The following is a 16,952-nucleotide window of genomic DNA, read 5'->3' on the forward strand; positions in this document are numbered from 1 at the left end:
CCTGCCTGCCTGCCTGCTTGAAAACTCCTCGCAGCCCCCGCACCGCGGGTGCCGCTCGTGGAGGAGTCCTTGATCCCTGCTTGCTGCTGTTGCCAGGAGCCCCGTAGGGCATTTCTTCATTGTGCCAGGAGCGCCGCTGGGCATTGTCATCACGAGGGGAGCTGCTCACGAAGAGAACGGGACTGCGAGGGCCAGCAGGCTGTGCGTGTACCAGCCAGCACACCTGCCGCCTCTTCCCGTGGCTCCGCCCCCTCTATCCTCATTTGGCTTAATTCCTGAAGTCTTTACGCGTCAGCGGGACGCGTGTGCGGGACATCACCCGGGACAAAGCCCGGACTAAGGGCGGACCCTCTTAGTCCCTCATAGGCCAGAGTAGGCCGGATCGGGCCTACTTTCCTGTCCCTTTGTTCTTTGGTACCGGTTTCTACATAGCCCTGTTGTCCAACATATACCATTCACCTATCATGCCTTCACCAGTTCTGGACAAATCCATAGTGAAACTGGGGGGGTCTAAGATTAGAACTCTGGATACATATTTTCCACGCTCCATGGCGGAGGACGAGGGACATTTGGATACTACCCTTGCCGAACGCAGGGCTGAGCGCCGACGCTCTATTGAGAATCTGAAACGTGGACCCCTGGTAGATATTGTAGATGGTGGCACTTCGATGATTGCTAGTGAGGAATCTCTTTCACAGGAAGGAGTCCCTCTTTTGCTGAGGGAATGTACTGTTAGTCCCAGTCAGGTTCCGGTGCCCAGCTCCTCCCCTAGCCTCTGCTGTACGGCTATTGATCTTATATCCCAACCTACCCTGACCTCTAAATTAAGGAAAGCTAAGCCCAAATTAGTTACTGTGGCCGAGCTACACGGCCCTCCTCCTAATAAGCGTAGAAGGAAGTCGAGGGCAAGTAAGGGTAATTCCAAACTTTCCTATACCGATTTTGGAAAACCTATTAAGTCTGTTCCTGTTCCCGGTAAGTCTAATGAAGATACGGGTACTGTTCCCCCCCCTATGAATAGCTTGCCTATTTTACCGCCCCCAGTTGCCCCCCAGGGGAACCTAGAATTCTTACTCAGATCTCTGCTGCAGCCTATCACCGAGAGTATTAAGAGAGTAGAGATCCGTCTAACCATTCTTGAGGCTACCTTAAGTAGTTTGAATTCGCAGGTTAATACCCTTGGAAGACTCCCAGAGACTATGTCCCTCCCCACCTTACCCCCCACCTCACAACCCCCCCCAGCTATTCCAGAATCAACTGTGGTGACTTCTGCCACCCCTATTTTGCAACCCCTCATGGCCATACCAGTTCCTCCACGCCATAGGGAAACTATTATTCCCCCACTACTACCAGCAGGTATTACTCTCCCTGTTATAAATCCCAATGGTGACGGTATTCCACCCCCTTTACCGGAGAAACCTGCCCCTAGAGTTCGGAGACCCGACCTTCCCCCCGAAGCAAACGATCTTATGGTAGTTATGGCCGGGGTTCCTCCCCTGGAGATGGGGGAAGGTGAGAATTTTTTCTCACTAAAAAATCAAGTAATTAAATGGTTGAACTGGAATAGACCTCTTCCTGTATATTTTAATAATGAAATTGTGATGGTAAGGAGGGTACCCTGGCTGGGCAAGACCAGGAAGTCAATAGTTGGGGATTGTATTTTGGTGAGTTTTAGAGACCCAAGGACTGTTCATCACATCTGTTCGGGGTCGAATAGATCATTTGAATCCACCATCCGGACCCTGCCCGTATCTTTTTTCTTCCCTCCGGTACAAATGCATCGTGATCAAGTTCAGGACAAATGGACAAGGGTTGCTCGGAGGGGTAGACTCTGTGGGTATCCAGCACAACCTGTTCCTCAACCACCTATGACACCCTTCCATAATTACAATCGTTTTAATTGTCTGAGTGGCCTTAATGGTGTTGATTGACTGCCCACTGTTGTAGACCCCACTATTTCCTCTGATAAAGTGCCTACGGTATTGCCCGACGTTAGCCCTATTCCCATCCAAGACCTTACAATGTCCCAAATTGCCCCGATAATCCCCGTGACTTATCCAATATTGCTGGACCCTCTACCTGTCATTAATGCTTTAATCACCACGGTACCAGTGTCCATTCAACCCCCCATTTGCTCCCCAGGGCTGAAGTTTGTTACTTGGAATGTTGCAGGGTGGAGCAGGCAATCAGCCTCATTGGGGTGGAAAGAGATCCTCTCGGATTTTGATATTTTATGCTTTCAAGAGACTTGGGCAACCGCTGATATTGAACTCAATGGGTTTGTGTCTTATAACAACCAGGCTATAAGGACAGGTATGGGTAGGGCTAAAGGGGGATTAGTGATTTTTACTTCAGTCAAACTTCCACTATGTGTGATTTCCTACCTCCCTGTGGGACACCACTCCCAAATTTTAATACTAGAACATCCTAAGGGCCATGTCCTAGTGGTGGTTAACCACTATAACAATTTGTTTAATGCTTCAGATACATCGGTGGCAGAGGAGCTGGGTCCTTTTTTGAAGAACCTACGAAACGATGTTAGTAAGCCAATTGAGATCATCTGGGGTGGGGATTTTAATCTTCGTACTTGCCCACATTCCTTTTCTAGAACCTGTGGTTTTGATGGAGACAACGGGGAAAACAGAGCACATTTTGTGCACTCCCCCCATGGTGACTCCTTTAATTCCCTTGTGCTGAACCTGGATCTTATGATCCACTCCCCGGCCCTAGATGTAGATGGTATGCCTGTTCCAACTTTTGTAGGACCCAATTCGTCCTCTGCCATTGATCACATACTGGTTTCTACGCATTTCACCCCTCACTGTACAGTCCCCGTCGTTACCGATTTGGGAGGTAGTGATCACCAAGCAATCACCATGCTTATTTCTGCATGGGGGCCTAGTGCTAGGAGTGATTATTTGGTATTAGAAGATGCTACCCCATGCAGACAGAATGGTTTCCGTATAAAGTGGAAATTGGACAACTCCGACAAACTGCAAGCTAGAATTATTAAAGAGGGGTTTGCTGAAATTTATAGTTGCCTTAATCCTGAGGCCCCTAACGGGTGTATTATAACTAATTTTGTGGCACTCGGTGATGCTGTAAAAAGGTGCCTTACCACTACTAAAGCCCGAATTAGGAACCAAAATGTGGGCTGGTTTGATAGCCTATGTACTCAATCCCTACGGGAACTCAAGCTGGCCTTAACAAAACACCCGAGAGATAGGGAGGCCGTCAAATTACTTAGGCTTACCTATAAAAGCAATCTTGTACGTAGGAAGCAGGAACTAAGGGAACTGGCCTGGGATGCCCTGAACCAAGCTTCGGTACTACGGGACAGTAGGCTGTTCTGGTCTACGGTTAATAGCCCTCTCCTTGCCATTGAAGAGTTCCCCAAACTATCAGCGCAGGTTAGCGAAGCCAATTGGGTCTCCCATTTTTCTGGTATTTTTAATCCACTCGGGGGAGACCTTAACGGTCCTACTATCCCGATGTCTGAGATTAGGATACCCTTGGATATTACCCTACCAGAGGTGGTTATCTCCCTAAGCCAGAGTAAAGGTGGAAAGGCACCGGGACCCGATGGGGTACCGGTAGATCTGTACAAATCTAACCCCAGTCTCTGGTGCCCACTGCTGACCCAGGTGTTTAATGCATCAGTCCTGGAGAACACCCCTCCTACTTGGAGTGAATCCTTGATTCTACCTATTTACAAGAAGGGAGATAGAGGTGAGGCTAAGAACTATCGCCCTATCTCCCTTCTTGATTCCTCCCTGAAGATTATGAGTAGGGTTCTCCTTATAAGGCTCGAGGAGTGGGTTGAAGAAAATAATATCATGGCTGAATCCCAATTTGGTTTTCGCAAAGGCTTGGGGACTACGGAGCAGTGCCTCAACCTTGATCTCCTTATAGGGAAATATACGAGAGCGAAAGAAGGGTCCCTATTTCTCTGTTTTGCCGATCTTTCGAGCGCTTTCGACCTTGTGGACCATGAACTCTTGTGGTGCACTTTATTGGCCATGGGCGCCCCCCAGGCAATCATTCACTTTTTGGCCCGTCTCTATAATAAGCTGTCGGCCCAGATACGTTTTGGTCCGTCGGGTGAATGTACCGAGAAAATCAGGGTTAAGTCAGGCATAAGGCAGGGCTGTGTACTGGCCCCCCTGTTATTTTCCCTCTTTATCAATTCCATCGAATCTGAACTCAAAAAGGTCCAGGCGGATTCCCCTCAAGTTGGTGGACTCCCCGTACCAGTTCTGCTTTATGCCGACGATACGGTGCTCCTTTCGCGTACTCCAAATGGGCTACAGAAACTTATGAACACTTTCTTTGATTTTATTAATGCGAGGAAATTGAAAATAAATAACACCAAGACTTTTATTATGGCCTGTGGTAAACGGATGAAATCTGTTATGCCGTTCCATTTTAACAATCATACTATTGAGGTAGTGGATAGGTTCTGCTACCTCGGTGTTACTTTTAACAACAAGGGGACATGGTCCCAGGAGATCTTAAATGTTAATGGTAGAATGGCCAAAAGCTCATCTGGTATTTTTCGATTCGCTGCAAAGCTAGGAAGCCGCCGTATACCTGATATGGTAGACATTTACAGGCATAGATGTGCGTCTATTGCTCTGTACGGTTCCGGTATATGGGGCTACAGTCAGCATAGGACACTGCAAAATACCGAGAATGGGTTCCTTAGAAGATTGCTTTGTCTACCTCCCTCGGCTCCTACTGTACTGTGCCATAGCGAAGTCTGTTTAAACTATCTGACTGATCCTACGGGTTTAAGACCCCTCATGGTATGGAGGTCAATATGGGCTAAAGAAGAGACTACTTTTTCTAGGAAGATTATTACTGATTGTTTGAAGTTGGACAATGTCCTTAAGATTCCCTGGCTAAGTTATGTTTCTTATACTTATGACAAGGTATTTAATTTTGACATCATTAAGGACCCCTATTGTGCCGTTACTGTATCAAAAAAGGAACTTAAAGATGTTTTCATCCAAACTATGTCTGATATGCGTAGTGTAAAGTGTTCTACCATGTCTACCTATGTATTTTATCACACCACTAAATTTGAAGGAAAGGGCATGCCTATGTACTTAAAATTCCTAACCAAGCAGTCTCATCAGTTTGTTCTGACACGTCTCAGACTTGGTATAGTACATAACTTAGTTGCCTTCCCTGAGATGAAAGTTCCTAGCCATTCCCCCTGTCCTTGCGATGGTCAGACTAGGCAAAGTACTCGGCACTTTATGCTTATTTGTCCACTCTATATGCATCTTCGCCGTCTCTATCTCAGACCTATGTTTTTAAGATTATCTGTGTATACTATTACCCAAGCCATGGAATTGCTATTTGCACTTGACTCTGCAGACACCTGTTTTTTTATTGCTACTTTTTTACTTAAAGCCATTTCTCATAGGAAAAGTTTGGTGTTTTAAATCTTCCTAAATTCTTCATTTCTGAGCTATTGTCTTATCATAATGTTTGTATTGTGTTTTATTGTACGCTTTTGTGATTGTTTTTAATAGTCGAATAAAGCTTGAAAATTGAAAATTGAATTGAGAGAGAGAGGAGACAGAGAGAGAGGGAGACAGAGGGAGGGAGACAGAGGGGGGAGACAGAGAGGGAGATAGGGAGACAGAGGGAGGGAGACAGAGGGCGACAGACAGAGGGAGACAGACAGAGGGAGTAGGGTGACAGAGGGAGAGAGGAAGACAGAGGGAGAAAGGGAGGGAGACAGAGGGAGGGAGGGACAGACTGAGACAGATAGAGGCAAAGACAGGGACAGGGGTAGACAGATAGAGGCAGAGACAGACCGAGACAGAGAGATGGAGAGGGAGACAGAGGGAGGGAGACAGGGACATACAGGGACAGACAGATACAGGGACAGACAGATAGAGGCAGAGACTGAGACAGACAGAGACAGAGAGGCAGAGAGGCAGAGAGGGAGAGGGAGATGGAGACGGAGGGAAACAGAGGGAGACAGAGGGAGACAGAGGGTGACAGAGGGAGGGAGAGGGAAGGAGACAGAGAGGGAGACAGAGAGAGAGGGAGACAGATGGAGGGAGGCAGAGGGAGACAGAGGGAGGGAGTCAGGGGGAGACAGGGAATTGGAGGGAGATAGACAGAGGGAGGAAGACAGAGAGAGAGGGAGACAAAGAGAGAGGGAGACAGAGAGAGAGGGAGACAGAGAGAGAGGGAGACAGAGAGAGAGGGAGACAGAGAGAGAGGGAGACAGAGAGAGAGGGAGACAGAGAGAGAGGGAGACAGAGAGAGAGGGAGACAGAGAGAGAGGGAGACAGAGAGAGAGGGAGACAGAGAGAGAGGGAGACAGAGGGAGGGAGACGGAGGGAGAGAGACGAGGGTGATAGACGGAGGGTGATAGACATAGGGAGAGAGACATAGGGAGAGAGACATAGGGATAGAGACATAGGGAGAGAGACAGAAGGAGAGCAAGAGGGAGACAAAGGGAGAGTGAGAGGGAGACAGAGAGAGAGAGAGAGACAGAGGTACGGAGACAGAGAGAGGGAGACAGAGGAACGGAAACAGAGGGAGACAGAGAGAGGGAGTCAGATGGAGACAGAGGGCGACAGAAAGAGGGAGGGAGACAGACAGAGGGAGACAGAGGGAGACAGACAACGGGAGGAGAGCAACCGAGGTAGCGAGACAGATAGAGGGAGGTAGACAGACAGAGGTAGACAGAGGGAGAGGGAGGGAGACAGAGAGAGGGAAACAGAGAGAGATGGAGACAGACAGAGTGAGAGGGAGACAGAGGGAGGGAGACAGAGGCAGGGAGTCTGGGGTAGATAGAAGGAGGGAGATGGAGAGGGAGACAGAGAGAGGGAGACAGAGAGAGGGAGACAGACAGAGGGAAGGAGACAGAGGGAGGGAGACAGACAAGTGGGAGACAGACGGAGGGAGACAGAGGGATAGAGAGGGAGGGAGACAGAGGGAGACAGAGAGAGATAGAGGGAGGGAGACAGAGAGAGGGAGACAGAGAGAGAGAGAGAGAGAGGGAGACAGACAGAGTGAGGGAGACAGAGAGAGGGAGAGCTAGAGAGAGATTGAGAGAGGGAGGGAGACAGAGAGAGAGAGAGGGGGCGGGAGACAGAGAGAGACAGAGAGGGAGACAGAGGGAGGGCGACAGGGACATACAGGGACAGACAGAGACAGGGACAGACAGACAGATAGAGGCAGGGACAGACAGATCGAGGCAGAGACTGAGACAGACAGAGGCAGAGAGACAGAGAGGGAGAGGGAGATGGAGACGGAGGGAAACAGAGGGAGAGAGAGGGAGACAGAGGGAGGGAGAGGGAAGGAGACAGAGAGGGAGACAGAAAGAGATTGAGACAGATGGAGGGAGGCAGAGGGAGACAGAGGGAGGGTGTCAGGGGGAGACAGGGAATTAGAGGGAGATAGACAGAGGGAGGGAGACAGAGAGAGAGGGAGACAGATAGAGAGGGAGACAGAGGGAGGGAGACAGAGGGAGAGAGACAGTGGGAGAGAGACAGAGGGAGAGAGACAGAGGGAGAGAGACAGAAGGAGAGCGAGAGGGAGACAAAGGGAGAGTGAGAGGGAGACAGAGAGAGAGAGAGAGAGACAGAGGTACGGAGACAGAGAGAGGGAGACAGAGGAACGGAAACAGAGGGAGACAGAGAGAGGGAGACAGATGGAGACAGAGAGCGGGAGACAGAGGGCGACAGAAAGAGGGAGGGAGACAGACAGAGGGAGACAGACAACGGGAGGAGAGCAACCGAGGTAGCGAGACAGATAGAGGGAGGTAGACAGACAGAGGGAGGGAGACAGAGGTAGAGGGAGGGAGACAGAGGTAGAGGGAGGGAGACAGAGGTAGAGGGAGGGAGACAGAGGTAGAGGGAGGGAGACAGAGGTAGAGGGAGGGAGACAGAGGGAGAGAGAGGGAGGGAGAGAGAGGTAGACAGAGGGAGGGAGAGGGAGGGAGACAGAGAGAGGGAAACAGAGAGAGATCGAGACAGACAGAGTGAGAGGGAGACAGAGGGAGGGAGACAGAGGGAGGGAGTCTGGGGTAGATAGAAGTAGGGAGAGGGAGAGGGAGACAGAGAAAGGGAGACAGATAGAGGGAGACAGAGGGAGACAGACAGAGGGAGGGAGACAGATGGAGACTGACCGAGGGAGGGAGACAGACAAGTGGGAGACAGATGGAGAGAGGGAGGGAGACAGAGAGAGAGAGAGAGGGGGGGTGGGAGACAGAGAGAGACAGAGAGAGGGAAGGAGACTGAGAGAGACAGAGATAGAGACAGAGACAGGGACAGACAGAGGCAGGGACAGACAGATAGAGACAGACACAGAGAGACGGAGAGGGAGACAGAGGGAGGGAGACAGGGACAGACAGAGACAGGGACAGACATACAGATAGAGGCAGGGACAGGGACAGATAGATAGAGGCAGAGACTGAGACAGACAGAGACAGACAGAGACAGAGAGGCAGAAAGGGAGATAGCGAGGGAGTGGGAGACAGAGGGAGACAGAGGGAGACATAGGGAGACAGAGGGAGGGAGAGAGAGGGAGAGGGAGGGAGAGGGAGGGAGTCAGGGAGAGAGGGAGACAGAGAGAGAGGGAGACAAAGGGAGGGAGACAAAGGGAGGGAGACAGAGGGAGACAGACAGAGGGAGAGAGAGGGAGACAGAGGGAGAGAAAGAGGGAGACAGAGGGACGGAGACAGAGGGAGACAGAGAGGGAGACAGAGGGAGACAGAGGGACGGAGACAGAGGGAGAGAGAGAGGGAGACAGAGGGAGACAGAGGGAGGGAGAGAGAGAGAGAGAGAGAGAGAGAGAGAGAGAGAGAGAAATAGAGAGAGGGAGGGAGACAGAGAGAGGGAGGGGGAGACAGAGAGAAAGAGAGAAAGAGAGAAAGAGAGAAAGAGAGAGAGAGAGAGAGAGAGAGAGAGAGAGAGAGAGAGAGACAGGGACAGACATACAGATAGAGGCAGGGACAGGGACAGGGACAGACAGATAGAGGCAGAGAGGCAGAGAGCCAGAAAGGGAGATAGCGAGGGAGCTCTATCATCTCGCCCATGCTTTTCAACATCTACATGAAGTCATTACCGGTACTGATCAATTAATTTCAACTCACATGCTATAACTATGCAGATGACATGCAAATACTCCTTCAACTGGAATACCCCAAAGACATTGGAAACTTGTCAATTTTCAGTTGTCTCAGAGCCGTGGATCAATGGATGAGCCACTGCAAACTGAATGCTTCCAAAAACGGAAATACGTTTGGCGATTGGAAACATTATGACCCGCTTGCCGCCTGGCCTGATGAACTGGGATCACTTTCTAAAGTATTGAAGGAAATAATAAATCTCGGAATGACCATGGACTCCAAGCAATCGGTGAGTGCCCAAGTGGACAAACTAGCAAGATCTAGCTTTGTTACGAAAAAACTCTGCGACAAATCTTCCCCCATTTGGGATTTCCCCACAAGGACCAAGCTACCATCTCCCTTGTTCTGTCCATACTCGATTACGCCAATAGCCTCTACCATGGATCACCTTTAACGACTATGAAAAGACTGCAACGGATTCAGAACTCGGCTGCCAGACTACTCCTGCATATCAAACCACGAGACCACATCTCCCCTGCCTTGTTTACCGGTTGCCAGAAGAACCACCTTCAAGCTGCTTTGTATCACCCACAGAGCGATACATGGAATGGGACCGCTCTTCATCAGGAATAAAATCACCAAACACATTCATCATAGAAACCTCTGCTTAGAGTGACACCTCGCCTCAAAATCCCAAGATACAAGAAAAAAAACATGGGTAGCACATCCTTCTCTGTTAAAGCAGCCAAAATATGGAACTCTTTACCCCCAACCGAAGATCTACCGACAACCACCTTTTATTCAGAAAATTTCTCAAGAATTGGCTCTTCCCCACATAAGTACCATACGCAAACAGAAATATACAGCATATCCCTCTGTATATAAGCATTTATTTATACCATAGAAACGTACCTATATATTTGTATTGCTTTGTATAAACATGTAGAATTATGTTTAAAAATAAGTAAATGAATAAAGAAATAAAGAAATACATAAAGTACAAACGCATCTTTAATATACTTATACTTACTTCCTTTATGCATCTATAAACTTTCCATGTACTTATGGATCTATATATTTATTACTTTCTTCTAATTCAGCATAAACAATGCACTACCCTATTTCTCACCCTATACCTCATTCAATATATCTTCTACCTCAACTCTCTGACTCATCCCAAACCTCTTTCTACTACTCTTTCCACTGCACTACCCTGTTTCTCAACCTGTACCTCTACCAATATATCCTCTACATCCACTCTCTTATTCATCTCAAACCCCATACCACTACTATGATCCCCCAAATAGCCTTTTCTAGACTCTCCCCTACTCTACCCCTCCTTGCACCATCTGACAGCTCTATTACTATACTGATCCCCTAAAACAAGCCTTTCTAAACTCTTCCCTCAACTCTTCCCCTCCACATCCCTTTTTACTCATCCCAAGCCTCCCACTACTGCAATGACATCCACAAAAAGAAAATGTCTAAATCCTTCACTCTTCTATCCCTTCACTATCCTTTTCAATCACAAATAACAGACTACCATGTCTACTACTCAAATTTCATACTTCACTATACTAATTCACCACTAATCCTTTATGGGTTCCAGAGTAGCATGCTACTTGCTGAAAAAAGCGCTTTAACATCTCATTAGGGGTAGCAAACACTATATAAATGCAAATCTGTTTTACCTCTTCTATCCCTCCACTATCCTACTCAATACAAATAACTGACTAATATCCACCACTCAAATTACTTTCATATTTCACTGTACTAATTCACCACTAATCCTTTATGGGTTTCGGAGGAGCGTGCTACTCACCAAAAAAACGCTTCAACACACGACCAGGGTTAACAAGTGCTATATATATATATGCAAACCGTTGACCCTCTTCTATCCCTCTGTTACCCTTATCAGTCCAAATACTGACTAATATCCAGCACTCAAAATTACTTTCATATTTCAATATACTAATTCACCACTTATGGCTTCTGGAGTTGCGTGCTACTCGCCGGAAAAGTGCTTCAACACACCATCAGGGGTAACATGCGCTATATAAATAAATGCAAACCTTTTTCCTTCTTCTATCCCTCCGCTATCCCTCCGCTATCCTTCTTAATCCAAATACCTGATTAATATCCACCACTCAAATTACTTTCATATTTCACTATACTAATTCACCACTAATCCTTTATGGCTCCCGGAGCTCGCCAAAAAAAGTGCTCCAATACCCCATCAGGGGTAACGAGCACTATATAAATGCAAACCCTTGTCCCTTTTCTATCCCTCCGCTATCCTTCTGAATCCAAATAACTGACTAACCTATCCACCACTCAAATTACTTTCATATTTCCTTTATGGGTTCCGAAGTAGCATGCTACTCGCCGAAAAAGCACTTTGACGTCTCGTCAGGGGTAGTAAGTGCTATATAAATGCAATTACAATACAATACAGTAGAGCTGTTCCACCTCTTCCGCGTACCTCAGCCTCACATGGAAAGCAGCGATCACGCCCCTGCACTCCTATGGCTCTCACCCAAGGAAGAACAAAACTAGCCATTTCCAACACATGCTGTGGGCCTCAGCTATGGTGGCACTTACCTCTGCAGGACTGACGTCAGCATGGCCCCCATCCTCTATGGCTCCATCTGTGGAAACATAAGCTAGACCAAGCCCCACCCTCCTGTAGTGGGGAGGAAGTGTCACTGTCACCTGTACCTGTCATGGCTGTATCTGCAACAGGATAGATTAAGCCACGTCCCACTCAGTGGCGTAACGAAACTTGAGGACCATCCTGCAAAGTACATGCAGGGGAGCCCCCACCCTCCAGACCCAGTCCGAAGCTCTCTGGCCAGGGGCCTACCAGTGCTCTAGGGTGGCCCTGGAGCTTGTGGCCCTGCCATACAGCTGGGGCTTTTGTTCCACCACTGGTCCCTCCCCTTTGGCGGCCCTGACTTGCCTGCGGCACGGCAACTGTCTCCATCCCGTTCCACCTGCAGCACTCACCCGTTGCACAAACCCAGCCTCGTGTTTCAGCATTTGACTCAAGCGGCCAGTCTTCTTGGTGAGGCTGTGTGTGTTGATCCTGGACACTCTGTCCATCAGTGTCAGCTGCTCCTTCTTCACATACTTGGTGGCTGATCTCAGAGGAGATGGAAAAAAGACAAATTGATGGTTGAACTAAAGGTGGCGGGGGTCACAGGAAGTACAAAAACTATTTTAAACTGAATCCAAGCAAACAACATGTTAACACGTTCTACTATCACATGGGTGACTACAATATATATGTGGGTACATCTAGTCCTCAGACACACCATCTGCAGCTGGACACGTTTCATCATCCCCATCCCACAGACACCATTGTTCTAACTTATTCACTATGTTGAGTATGTTTCTTGTGGAACAAACAATAAAAAATGATGATAGCACTTACACAGATTTTTATTTGGGGGGAAATATGCTATCAATCAAATGACATCACATCAGAAATGACAGATGGACATTCCACATAGGGACTAAGCCTCCACTTGAGAGATATCTACCTCCTTTAATCTCATACTTTTTGGAAATGTTCTGTCCACTAATCATCTCTCTTTGAGACCACGCCTCACCCTTAGTTTACATCCAGTCACAATATATCCCAACCTCCCTTGACGCTACCATTTTGGTGCGTGTCCATATCACCACATCTATGTGCGTACTGGGCCAGTAGCACTTCATTCTAACTTTGACATGTTGGTATCTTTAGCTTCTCTGCAATTCACGAGGATATCTATACATATGACTGGTTTACAGCTGCACTGAAAGGTTACTGACAGCTGAAGTGGTCTGGTAGGGACAGCTTCCACCATGCAACTGGCAGCTTCAGGCTTCTCGGATGCTGACAAGTCAGTTACATGGACAACTGCACGCTTCCCTCTGATCCTCTTACAGAATGAGCCCTTTGAGAATTGTGATCACTGACTTAAAGAGAGGCGTCGCAATGTTGGCGCATATTACTAAAGCATATGCATGCCTAAATGTGTGCTCAGGGCTTTAAGTGGGATGCCACAACTGGGGGTGGGGTAGGGGTCTCTTAAAGGGGTGTGGCCGATGTCATTAAGGGCATGGCTTAAAAACACCTAAACTGAAACTCTGTGCTGAGCATAGTGTGCTGCCTGGCTGTTTTTTTGCTGCTTCTGTCACTGCATCCAGATATATAATACAAGTAATATTACACCTACAACAAGCCAGGGCAGTTGGCTTTTGTCAATCAATGTGTGCTAGTTGCATAACATAAATAAGCAACAACTATGGCTTTGTTTTATTTAACAATGAAAATTCATTAGCTCTGATATGATGAGACTGTGAAAGATCTATAAAGAGCCTCTTTGAAGTTACATCAAAGGCAGTGAAAGGTGGTACTGCTGCAGAGTTAAGATTTATGTTTTCACAGAGGGTGTGGGCAAAAATGGAGAGCCCATAGGGACCCATCTCAGCACCTGATTTTTAGAACTCTGCACTGGCAGGACCAGTCCCAGTTAAAGCTCTGCATGTGTCGTTGCCTCCAGGCCTCCATCTCTGCATTTGCTGCCATTAACAAGTATTCATAGAAGGCGTCCTGAATATTCACCAGGCAGTATATCTGGGACTCCTTTCACTATGATGGATGTATTTGTACATCGATCACAGTGCACCTGAGTGGCAGGCAGGGTCCAAGGGCAGCGCGAGGATGCTGCCCACCCTGAAGCACACTGGCCTGCAGCCTTTATGACGTGAAACCATTCCTAAATAGCCCCAGCAGCGTTATAGCCTCTGGGCATGAACTTTGGTGACATCACCGATCCAGATATGCTGACTTCTCTAATTAATTATTGACTGAATGTTTGGACAAACTGTTCCCAGGTCGTCATAAAAGAGAGTTTATTTATGGCTCGTGTGCTGCAGTTAATAAGGCGCAGATTGGAAAGGAATTGCCAGCCCCACACGTCCCGGAAAAGATGGCATTTACGATGGGCTGGGAATTGATGGTGTTCTCCTATGCAAGACAGCCCCAGGCCTTTATGAACAAGTGTAATTTAATGGAAAGGTTTAAAGTGGTATTGTATGGCTTGTAATGTCACAGGAAAACTGCAAGAGGATGACCTTCCAGATCTTCGCCTTTGTTCTCTGGAAGAGGCAACTGCTCTTGGGTCTGCCGAAGAATATTTTGAAATATTTAGTTACTGGAAACCTCCTTGAAGAAGGAACTGTTAGTCCATCTACTCAAAAGATTAGAGTGTATTAAAGAATAATAGGAAAGGGGTGAGCACCCTGTGGGTGCTGGACTCGCTTCATAGCAACATGTACAGTCGTCAGCGGAGCCGAAAGGTGTACCTCAAACCCCAAACAATTGCCCATGGGGCGGTCTCCTATGGACGGCATAGGAGTAAACTGCAAAACACCTCAATGGGTTTTGTAATTCTGTCTGTGACTCTTGGAGTTAACTCATGCTAAGCTAAAACAGCATGCTACAAGCGCGTTGACCAACACGCTGATGTAAATTATGACCATTAACCCTTATTGTGGTTTTCTGAGTTTCTTCCCCAGTGGGAGGTGTTAAGGTGCATATTAAGTCTAGATGGAGTCTGTTCCCTAGCTTGGGAGTGGTGGGGGGAGGGTAGGCATTCCTGTGAAGGTCCCAAGTGAGAACAATGGTTACATCCTTGTGGTGGCGCTGTGGTAATTGTGTTGATGAAATTGTGTAGGAATTGCGAGTGGAGGACGTGGCAGGGAAAGGGGAGAGGTAAAATTAAGTATTCTTTCAATTTGCCACCACTAAAATCCCGTTGTGTTCCTTCCACTTAGTGACCTCTGTGCATAGTGGATATTCAATCCCGGGGAAGGATCCTATTGATGGCAAAACGAATGGACTTCGAACACGTGGCTAATTGGCAGATTGTCAGACTGTTTGCTCTGAAGCTGAGGCGTGGCTGGAAGGGAATGTTTATTAACTATTGATGGCCATGTGCAGAAACACCTGCCAGGAGTCTTCTTACACTACATAATTGTTTTCAGGCATTAAAGTATGTGTCAGTAAGTTAGGATGCTAGGGCTCTGATAACGAGTGCAGCTGCAATTTAGCGAACCTGATAAATAACGATACCACAGGGTATGTTGTTTATCTGGTGCGATAAATAGCACCAATGATGAGTTTTTTTGGAATAACAAAGATTTTGGTGTTTAACGCACCAAAATCCGTATGATACAGTAAATGGTGTACACTTTTGCCCTGTTAAATTTCGGTAGTGTTGACCTGCCAAAATTGAATGAGCCTTGAGTTATTTAACGCATCAAATGTAAATGTAAATGTAAATGTAGTACACTTGTAAAGCGCACAGCTGCCCCAGCAACGGGGCGTCCCGGCGCTGTATAACTCTGGGGAACCCGTCCTGGCTTTCCCTGTGGGATGGTCCCTTGCTGGGAGTCCCCAAGGTGGAGCCAGGCATCCCCGGAATTGGTGGGGCCGTTGTGGAGATTAGGCAAGCTAATGCCCAGAGTTGCCGAGTGGAACCCCTGATTAGAGTAAGCACCTGTTGGACTTTGGCCCTTAGGGCAGGTTCACCCCTAGACTTTTTGCTGGAAAAGGGTGACCTGGAGATGGTGATTTTGGGATTCTGCGCACTTTCACTGTGTCCCAGTGGAAAGTGCGTGCGCACTCTGAGTGCATGTGCTGAGCTAGGCCTGCCCGCCCATAGGAATGCATGGGGAATGTATGTGTCCCTGGTAGTTCCTGATGCGTGGGGTGTACAGGCTTGAGTCTGGTATGTGTGAACTCGTGTGAGTGAATGCTGCGCAACGGTGTATGCAGCATGTATGTGTCTAGTAGCGAAGCGCCATTTCTAGACATGGCTGTACGTGTGCTGTGAGGGTGCTGGCGTGTGATTGGCTGGAGCTGGCTGGCATGCCAGGCTCCAGGAAGTCTGGATGGGTCTGCCCGGTGGTGAGTGGGAGATTAGCATGAGTGATGTGTGGGAGGAGTGTACCTGTGTCCTGGATGGGCTGGGTTTTCCCCACACAATGCTGGCTCCGCCCCCCTGTGGTGTGTCTAATGACCCAAGCCCTGCCAGTGAATAGAGAGGGTGGTTGAGGTAAACAGAGTACTCAAGAACCAGCTGCGACTGGTTCCGCCCCCACTCTACACCCTCAGACAAAGGGAAATACTGTATAAAAATGGGGCTGTGTCCCCACTGAAGTTGTTCTCTTCCAGGATCCTGAGGGGGCTGCTGCTGCTGGGCCAGAGGACCGCCACTTGGGGTGTCTCCCTGCCTGGAGACCCAGTGTGCTGGCTCTGGGCCCAGCCTTGCCCCCCCTGCCTTGCTGAAGGACTGTGGGGGTCTGAACTTTCCTCTAGCGCTTGATTTCGGCCCCGAGCGCTTAAATAGCGCTTTATTTGCATTTAGCGCAGGGAGCGCTGCATTTGTTGCCCTGTAGCGCTTGGGAGCGCTGTGGTCACCCCTCTAGCGCTGAGAGCGCTTTGTCTTCAGAGGCCGGTGCCCACCCGGCATTGTCCGTCCCAAGCGAGTGCCACCTCGCTTATTTTTGATTAATTTGCCCCTGGCAGGAGCCCACCCTGCCAGGGACCTTGCCGCTGTATTTTGAGTTTACCTCGAGGGAGCCCACCCCTCGGTAAACTCACCCCCCGCCTAGAAGTGCTGGACATGGGCCGCCGCGCTGCCCGCGACGACCCGGAAGTGTTCGGCGTGCCGGCCAATCACAGCGCGGCCCCGGGAGAAGAAACCGGAAGTCCCGCCTCGCCGCCGGGAGAGGAGAGCCCAGCAGCGAGGAGAGGCGGTGGAAAGGTGCAGGCGGGGCCCCGTGGCGGAGAGGAGAG

General features: G+C 48.6%; 1 protein-coding gene across 2 annotated transcripts in view; it reads right to left on the reverse strand.

The window, feature by feature from the left end:
* The window catches only part of ARHGEF37 (Rho guanine nucleotide exchange factor 37), a 360,439-nt gene that overhangs the window by 55,770 nt on the left and 287,717 nt on the right, over positions 1 to 16,952 (reverse strand). For both annotated transcript variants that reach the window (XM_078652970.1, XM_078652971.1), the window contains exon 6: positions 12,107 to 12,237. In XM_078652970.1, the coding sequence (XP_078509096.1) occupies positions 12,107 to 12,237 (131 nt within the window). The remainder of the gene's footprint in view (positions 1 to 12,106; positions 12,238 to 16,952) is intronic.

This window comes from Lissotriton helveticus, chromosome 7, assembly GCF_964261635.1.
Source record: "Lissotriton helveticus chromosome 7, aLisHel1.1, whole genome shotgun sequence".
Lineage (NCBI taxonomy): Eukaryota > Metazoa > Chordata > Amphibia > Caudata > Salamandridae > Lissotriton > Lissotriton helveticus.